This window comes from Echinops telfairi, unplaced genomic scaffold (genome assembly GCF_000313985.2).
Source record: "Echinops telfairi isolate 266 unplaced genomic scaffold, ASM31398v2 ScPeMD7_17;HRSCAF=63, whole genome shotgun sequence".
Taxonomy (NCBI): Eukaryota; Metazoa; Chordata; class Mammalia; order Afrosoricida; family Tenrecidae; genus Echinops; species Echinops telfairi.
Genome location: NW_022103914.1, coordinates 6,293,238 through 6,302,234, shown reverse-complemented (window position 1 = coordinate 6,302,234; position 8,997 = coordinate 6,293,238). Strand labels below are relative to the sequence as shown.

The window sequence follows — 8,997 nt, the reverse complement described above, 5'->3', positions numbered from 1 at the left end:
GGGGGGGGCTCACCTCCTGAGGCAGCTCCAGCCTCGCTCCCTGTGGTCACCCTGGGCCTCACCTCCTGGACAGGTTTGCTTTATTCTTGCTCTGTGGCCCATCGCACACTAGCCTTGCACCAGGCCTGCCTGCTGGCTCTGTCCGAGCCTCTTGCAGGACATGGGCTTGGCTCACCACTGGCTTCCCGTCTGCTCAGGGAAAACCCTGCCTTCCTGGGGCCAGGAGCTGCAGTCAAAGGACTTCCAGCTGCTATGCCGGGATGGCAGCAGGACCGAAGTCACTGAGTGGCGGCAGTGCCACCTAGCCCGGGTGCCTGCTCACGCGGTGGTGGTCCGGGCTGACACGGATGGGGGCCTCATCTTCCGGCTGCTCAATGAAGGCCAGGTGAGCACAGGCCCCTAGCGCCTTCTCAGTACTCACTGCAACGGGGGTGGAGGGTGGGCTGGGGGGCGGGGAGAAAGGGAACCACTTACGTTGGGTTCAACAGGATACTGTCTGCGATTTCATTTCTTGAGCTGGTCTGTGTAAAAATAGTGTGTTTCTTTTAAAAACACAATCCCTTCAGAGTCCTTCTCCTTCAAGACTAAATAGTGGTTTGAGTGACAGAGAGAGAGAGAGAGAGAGAGAAAGTACAATTGAAATGGACTTGGAGTCCTTACTGTCAAACCAGTTCATCACAAACCAAAAAGCCCAAACCAAACCCAAACTGGAACCAAAGAGCATATTAGCAAAATGGCCACAATTCTGCGTGGTGCTGTAGCTGCCGTCAACCATGTGGTGACTGGTGCTTGCCAGCAATTGCCACTTACAACCCGGCGTGCAGGGGCTTTTCTGACTGCGGCGAGGCCAGCAGTGCTGCCCAGTGATGGTCATTGTCAAGAGAGCCGTGGCCCAGCCAGGCACAGCGGCCAGCAGTAGGTGATAATCATATGATCCTTGGTGAAATAGGAAGCCCGGCCTCGCGGTTAAATGGCTTGTCCAAGTGGCAGAGCCAGGCTTGAACGCAGGCCGTCTGGCTCCAGAATCTGAATGTGCTTAACTTCCCCCTCTGCGTGAACATCAGCCAGCCCTTGGTGTGTGCCAGGCCCGGTGGGGCCCCTGGGCTGCGTCTGCTGCAAATCCGGCATGTGTGCCTCAGGCTGCCTCTCCTCACTCCCCAACAGCTAGTAGCAGAGCAGGCAGGGCTGCCCTGCTGGCACAGACACTAACACACACACACACACACACACACACACACACACCAGGGGGTTGCGAGGGTGGTTTGGTAGCACTGGACTGAGATAGGCTTATGTTCAGAGTTGGTGGGTGTGTTCATTAAAACTACAAAATTCAAATGTGATCCTGGAGAACGAGCAGAGCATGTAGGTAGATTCAGGCCTCCCCCCTCCCCCCACCCTGTGGTTTTCCCTGGATGGAGCAGGAGGGTGGGCGGCCCGAGCCAGGGGCTGGGATGAAGAGACCCAAGGCTGGACACACCTCAGAGGCAGCTACTCCTCTCCCAGTGGGAGTGCAGGCTCAGACCAAGCCCCAGTGGGGGCTCCATCTCAGGCCCAGAGTGGGGTGGGGGGTGTCTGTGGGCACCAGGAACTCAGCAGGGCCCACCCTGAGCTGGTGGAGCTGCAGTCTGAGGCAGACCAGCTCTTCAGCCCTCCCTGGGGCCCTGAGACCCCCTCGGGGACCTGCACTGCCCTTGTCGGTCTCCTTCCACGGGACCCCTCTCCCCATGGCAGCCACAGCCCTCACACCCCCACACACCAACAGCAGAGAGGGGCAGGGCATGGGGACAGCTCCTGGAGGAGGTGGGGTCCCAGCTGGTCCTGACAGGGGGCCCCTGGCCACCTGAGGCCACAGGAAAAGGGAGGTAGTGGCTGAACTGGAGGGGAAGGAAGGGTGGGGGGCCCTGCAGCGCCCTCCCCAGCCGGACCCCTCCTCCTTGCACCCAGCGCCTCTTCAACCACGAGGGCAGCAGCTTCCAGATGTTCAGCTCCCAAACTTATGGCCAGAAGAACCTGCTGTTCAAAGACGCCACCTCAGAGCTGGTGCCCATCGCCACGCAGACCTACGAGGCGTGGCTGGGCAGAGAGTACCTGCACGCCATGAAGGGGCTCCTCTGCGACCCCCACCGTAAGGCCACCTGCCTGCTCCTCCAGCTCCACTAGATCCAACCGTGGTGGGGGCAGGGAGGACGCACCCACCCAGGAGGGTGTCTAGGGGAACCTGCTGCTTCCACTTTCTGCCTCTAGGGGCCTTGGGTGGGGGGGTGTCTGGTGTTTGGTGGCTGGTTATACCCTGGAAGCCCTGCCTGCTTCAGAGGCCCGGGGTCTAGGACACCAGGGTCTGTCCTGGGACCACACAGGGGACGCTTGTCCTGTCCGTCCTCCTCCACACTGTCTCCGTCCACCACCGCCCACATCCTGCCTCCACACCCTGCCCCTTCTTCCCACCCCTCTCTCTGCCTGCAGACAGGGACTTGGTGAGCCAGACCCAGGGTTAGATACCCCACACCCTGGTTCCTCCTCAAGGGAACATGAACAAGGGCCAGCTGCCTACCCTTTCTGTAAGCAGCGAAGGAGCTGGTGGCTAAACAGCCCAGCCCACCCAGCCGCAGCGCAAACAAAGGAAAGAGACAGGATCTCCCTCGGGTCTGCCTCCAAGCTCTTCCCGCTGAGGTTCCAAGCCACTCTGGCCCCTGGCACCGGTCCAGGCTGGTGATGACCGCTCATGCACACCCACACAGGGCTGCCACCCTACCTGCGCTGGTGTGTGCTGTCCACTCCTGAGATCCAGAAGTGCGGAGACATGGCTGTGGCCTTCAGCCGGCAGAGGCTCCGGCCGGAGATCCAGTGCGTGTCTGCCAACTCCCCCCAGCACTGCATGGAGCGCATCCAGGTGGGGGCCGGGCCCGGGAGGGCCAGGGGGTGCCACTGGGGTGATCTACCTGCCCTCTCGTGGGGCCTCCTGGCGGTGCGGGTACAGGACAGTGGGAAGGAGAAGTCTCCTGGGACGTTCTCCCCTGCGGAAACCCAGGGATTCCTCATGGGTCTAGGCAGAAGGAGTACAAGGCTGGCCAAGCCCTTCCCTGACTGACCGGGTGGCAAGTCCCTTCCCTTCCTGAGTCAGTCTCCCGGGGCACCAAGAGGGTGACTAACTTAGCTCAGTGTTTTAGATCTTTGATAGGCAGGAGCCCTGGTGGTGTAGTGGTTACAAGGTGGACCGTTCCCTGCAAGGTCAGCAGTTTGAAACCACCAGCTGCCCCACGGATGGGTCAGTGTCAACTTGACGGAAGGAGTTGGGCTGTTTGCTTCGGTTTCGTCCTTTGACAGCAACGCTCAGCGAGAAATACATTTTGCATCATATCTGGCCCACAAACGCTTCCCGCCAGAGCTGCGGTTCTCAACCTGTGGGTCGTGACCCCTTTGGGGATCGAAGACCCTTTCACAGAGGTCGCCCGATTCCTAACAGTAGCAAAATGACAGTGATGAAGTAGCAACGAAAATAATTTAATGGTTGGGGGTCACCACAACATGAGCAACTGTACGAAAGGGTCATTAGGAAGGATGAGAGAAATAAGCATCCCTCGTATACATGTGTAAAGCCGTTTCACAGGGCCACGCTTACCCTTCCTAAGTACAGTGCCCATGATTCTGATGTACTCCTGGGCTTGTCCTTTCTTTGTTTTGTAATTCTTTTCATGAGTCACTAAACTGATGTGGCCCCACTGCGAGGCCCTCTAGGAGCCCTAAGCACCCAGCGACTAGCCAAAAGGTCTGCAGTTCAAACCCACCGGCTGTTCCTGCGGAGACAGATGTGGCCGTCTGCCTCTGTGAAGAGGGCCGCTTCAGACCCCCTCGGAACAGGTCTCCTCCATCCGACGAGGTCACTATGAGTCTGAATGGGCCCGATGGCTGTGCTTTGGTTTGGGGGCAAGGCCCTCCACCTGCAGCTAGAAACACTGATCCGGGTCTCTGAGCCCCCTCAGTGCAGTCCTGCTTTGGTCCTCTATGTGAACCCTGAGGCCAGGGCACAGAGGAGCTCCCAGAAGCCCTGCAGTTAGACGCCCCCATGGTCACAGGTGTCCAGCTTCCTGCCAGGGCACAGGTCTGCCAGGTGCTGGGTCCCGGAGCCCTGCAGCATGCAGCTGAGGGCAAGGACGCAGGGCCCGATGGTCTCAACCTGCCACCAGGACTTTCATTAGAGCCATCCTCGGGTCAGGCCCCAGTCCAGCAGGGGTGCCCACCTGCCCTGACCAGGGAACCTGAGACAGGGCAGGACAGGAATTAGGGGGTGGGGGGACTACCTTGTAATTAGTTAATCCTTCCTGTGTGCTAAGCCACATGCAATCCCTTTGACAACTCGACAGAGTGAGTGCGGTTATTAATTCCCTGTCTTCAGACGGGAAACTGGGGAAGCAGCCTGCCTGCTGAGGACAGAGAGCTGGGCAGAGCTGGGCCCTGCGCTGGGTCACTAGGTTTGGCACACTGCTGTGTCTTGGTCACCATGAAGCTCCTTTGAAGTCGAGACTTCAAAATGGGCGAATGAGGGTGAGGGCTGGGTGCACAGAGGAGTCGGTGGGAGGAGACCCTGGGCTAGGCCCCTCCTGCAGCCTCTCCAGGTGGGGCTTTATCCCTCAGCCCTGAGCTCCTCCCAGGCCAGGCCCTGGGTCCCTGGCCATCTCTTAAAGTCTGCCTCAGTCCAGTGTCCTACAGTTATCTGACAGATATTTATCATGCTCCCACTGTGTGCCAGCACTGGGCCAATGCCCCTGTCCGCACAAGCCAGTAGACCCACTAGGGAGCCCCCAGGGAGCAGGGATCATGCCCTGTTTTGCTCAGGCAGGGCCTGGCATTTGCCCAAGAATGGAGCAGACCTCCAGGAGTCTCCGAATTAAGTGGTGTGTCAGTGCTCTGTCTCCAGCGCCCATCTTGCTGGGTAGCCTCACGAGGAGAGAAAGGGCAGGCAGGATGGGATGGGGAGGTTCTCTACCCAGCTTCCCAAGGAGGGCCTCAGACCCCAGTCCCCAAGAGACCTGACCCTGGCACCGCCTTTGGACCCCAACATCCGGGACCTTCCTGGGACCCATCCTAGCGGGGCTACTATCTCTGCTCCCCTTCAGGCGGGGCAGATTGACGCTGTGACCTTGAGAGGTGAAGATATTTACATGGCTGGGAAGATGTACGGCCTGACTCCAGCGGCCGGGGAGCGCTATGCCGGTAAGTGTAAGTGCCGGCCACCAGCCTCAGCTCCAGGTGATTCTTCGTTTGTAGGTGTTGTACCCCCTGAGTCCTGGTAGCATAGTGGTTATGTGTTGGACTATTAACCACAGGGTCAACAGCTGGAAACCACCAGTCACTCTGAAGGAGAAAGAGGAGGCTGTCTGCTCCCGTAAAGACCCACCGTCTGGGCACCAACCATGGGGGCAGCTCTACTCTGTCCTATAGGGTCGCTATGAGTCCAAATGGACTTGCTGGCAGTGAGTTTGGTTTGGGGGGTTTTAGTCATTCTAGCCCACTCACTGGGCTCACAGCTGGTTCCAGGTGGCCCTGACTGTGTCTCCTTCCAAAGGGCGTCAGACGGAAGGTGGAGGGAAGACAGGGGGTGGGGTGGGTTAGGGAGACCTCACCCTCAGGCATAGGCACAGGGAGGCCCCTCTTTCCATTCTTCTCCCCTCCGAGGCTGGCTATCTCCTACCCAGGCCTCAGTTTCCCGGAGGAAACTGCTCATGAGAGAGCGTAGCCCTGTTGGCAAGTCCTTCTGTAAAGGGTCAGTGAGTGAGCAAACACCAGCTCGTCTTTGCAGGCCGCTGAACAGGAAACCGTGCTGCACCCAGCTTTCGGGCAGGGCTGGATGAAACAGGCCCTGGAGGAGAGAGTCTCCTGGCCTTGTCCACCCCTGACCATGGGGGGTCCATGAGCTGGAGGTCCACATCCTTGTCACTCTGCCACTCTTCAGTGAAGCTTGAGGGGGCTTTGTCCTTCCCGCTAGGATGGGGGCAGTGCTGGGGGTTAGGGAGAAAGCTTCTGCAGGCTGTCTCTACTTTTCTTCCAGGAGGTGGGACACCCACCCACCTGGGTGTCAGAACTGACCCAGCTGCTCTCTCCCTAGAGATCCTGGGCGGTGGGTCTCAGTCCTCCCTGGGCAGAGGTGCCCTGGGGCCAGGCTTGCGTCCAAGGTCCCTGCCGAGCCCCTAGAATCCACTATCCCTGAAGGGAAAAGGGAGGAATGAAATCCCAGGCCTGCAGACACCTGGGGGTGGAGGTGGCCTGTGAAGAATGGGGTGGCCACTGAGCTGCTCCTCAGCAGGCACCACTGGCTCCGCATACCCCCACTGCCCCACCCCACTCAGCCAGCCAGCTTAGCACAGCTGAAGGGAGGGCCAGGTGGGGCTCTGCCGAGCTCCAGGTGAGAGACCCTCGCATGATGCCCCCCTCCCCCAGCGGAAGACAGGGGCAACTCGTACTTCGTGGTGGCCGTGGTGAAGCGGAACAGCTCCTACGCCTTCACCGTGGATGAGCTGCGGGGCAAGCGCTCCTGCCACCCGGGCTTGGGTAGCCCTGCGGGCTGGGACGTGCCCGTGGGTGCCCTCATCCAGCGGGGCTTCATCCGGCCCAAGGACTGCGACATCCTTACAGGTACTGCCCATGTACCGGCCCACGGTGGGTTGGCTGGGGACAGGTCAGCTCCCAGCAGTGCCCCACGCAAAGCCCCTCTTCCTCCTCCTGGTGCCCCTTGCTCCTGGAGGGTTGGGAATTATCCCCGACCACACACGTCACAGCCACTGGGGTCTGCCTGCCGGTTCTCTGAAGGAATCTGGTAACTGGCCCAGTCCCTCCCAGCTGGGACTGCAGATCTAGCCCAGTGGGCAGTGGCCCAGCCTGGCCGTGTGACCATGCAGCCAGGTGTCAGGGGACCTTGCTGGACAGTGTCTGGGGCACAGAGGGCAGGCAGACCAGAGGATAGACATTCCCAAGCACCTGCCATATGCCTGGTGCTGCAGGAGGCCCCTCCCTCAGGTTCAGCCCTGTAACATTCAGGATGAAAGGGAGCTGCTGCAATCCTTGGGCAGACTGGACCCCCTCCCCCACCCCTACGCCCCCTGCCCCACCCCCGCCCTGGCTGCCGCCGCCGCCACCCAGCAGAAAAGCACGATTTTGTAACCGCTGCTGCCACCACCACCCCCAGTCACACGGAAGTACTGATGGGGATTGTTGCCTCCACTCCTGGTCAGCTCTGACTGGACCAGGGTAGCTCATGAGGGGCTGAGCGCTCTGGCAAGCAAAGCCTGAGTGACTAGCATAGCCGAGGTGTTGCTGGCATCCCTGTATTTCTACCACCTCTCCCCCATCCCTGGGATTCCTACTGCTGCTCGGAGCTGGGTGTGAAGTGGAGCAGACGGGTGGGGGTGGGGGTGGGGAGTGGCCGCAGGGACAAACAAGGCAGGCCAAGTGGCGGAGCAGCAGCCCACCTGGCCTGCCACCAGCCCCTCACCCCAGCCCCTGCCCCTCCTGCCAGCGGTAAGCGAGTTCTTCAGCGCTAGCTGCGTGCCCGTGAACAACCCCAAGAACTACCCATCCTCGCTGTGTGTGCTCTGTGTGGGGGACGAGCAGGGCCGCAACAAGTGTGTGGGCAACAGCCAGGAGAGGTACTACGGCTACAGCGGCGCCTTCAGGTACTGGGCCTGGGCCTGCGGGTGGGGCAGGCCTCCAGCTGGGGGTGGGACCCCCTGGCCCAATATCTGCCCCGCCTCCTTGTCTTCAGGTGCCTCGTGGAGAATGCGGGGGATGTCGCCTTTGTCAAGCACACAACCGTCTTTGACAACACAAATGGTGTGTGTTGGGGTGGGGGGGATGGGAGGGAGGACTCAGGTCAAAGCAGGGCTGGGTGTCTGAGGGGCTGTTTGCAGCCAGCACAATCCTGGGCGGTGCTGGGGTTGGGTGCCCGAGTGGCCACAGGCAGAGACAGGTCTGAAACCATTGGGGGTAAGAACAGAATTGACTCTGGCAGTGAGTGAGTGAGAGTGTGTGTGTGTGTGTGTGTGTGAGTTTTACACTGGGGCTCATTTCTAGTTCCTCCTGGAAACAGGAGGTAGATGGATCCTAAGTTAATTCCTCTAAACACACAAAGAACCTGACTCCCAAGGGCTATGTTTCTCAGGACGCCTTGGACCAAGGCATCCTGACATTTTCAGAATCCCTGGGATGTCTGCAGAGCCTGGACCCAAGGCTCTTCCGAAGGAGTATCTTTGTAGGAGGCACCATTAGACCACACCTTAAAGACCACCCGTGGCATCATACCACCTCCCCTCACCCCACCCCCTAAGAAGGATCTGGGTCCCCCCCAAGTATAGCAGTCCCACTCTCTGCCCATCCCCGCAGGTCACAATCCCGAACCCTGGGCTGCGGGGCTCCGGTCTGAGGATTATGAGCTGCTGTGCCCCAACGGGGCTCGGGCTGAGGTGTCCCAGTTCTCGGCCTGCAGCCTGGCTCAGATGCCATCCCACGCCGTCATGGTTCGGCCTGACACCAACATCTTCACTGTGTACGGTCTGCTGGACAAGGCCCAGGTAAGCCAGCGCGGGGACCGCTGTGGCCCCCAAGTGGCCAGCAGGGCCACTAAGTCCCCTCAGAGGCCCCTGTTGGTCTGGATCAGCCTTCATAGGAATTGAAGGAGCCTCGGGAGAAATTCTATGTTCCACCCACCCAAGGACGTCCGTTCACTGGTCATTTTCCCTTCTCAACTGGCTCATTCTCGTCAACATGCAAGCTTGTTATTTCTACCACCTTTAAACACACACACCCCCTCTCTTGGCAGCCATCCTGCTGGGATGACTCTTCTGCTCCCCTTGAGAGCAAAACTCCCCAGTCACAGATTCCTCAGCGGCTACTCTCTCTCAGGGATGGAGGCTCCTGTAGACGGGCCCCACCTCCACGCCTCGAGACAGCTCATCAAGGACATAAGAACCCATGATGCCAATCCTCAGGGCACCTGGCCTCTCAGCA

At 59.8% G+C, this 8,997-nt stretch overlaps 1 protein-coding gene across 1 annotated transcript in view; it reads left to right on the top strand.

Moving 5' to 3' along the window:
- The window catches only part of MELTF (melanotransferrin), a 28,355-nt gene that overhangs the window by 12,744 nt on the left and 6,614 nt on the right, over positions 1-8,997 (top strand). Inside the window, exons 6-13 of the mRNA XM_045287527.1 lie at positions 198-385; positions 1,945-2,125; positions 2,739-2,890; positions 5,115-5,211; positions 6,436-6,630; positions 7,511-7,667; positions 7,757-7,824; positions 8,374-8,561. Of these exons, the coding sequence (XP_045143462.1) occupies positions 198-385; positions 1,945-2,125; positions 2,739-2,890; positions 5,115-5,211; positions 6,436-6,630; positions 7,511-7,667; positions 7,757-7,824; positions 8,374-8,561 (1,226 nt within the window). The remainder of the gene's footprint in view (positions 1-197; positions 386-1,944; positions 2,126-2,738; positions 2,891-5,114; positions 5,212-6,435; positions 6,631-7,510; positions 7,668-7,756; positions 7,825-8,373; positions 8,562-8,997) is intronic.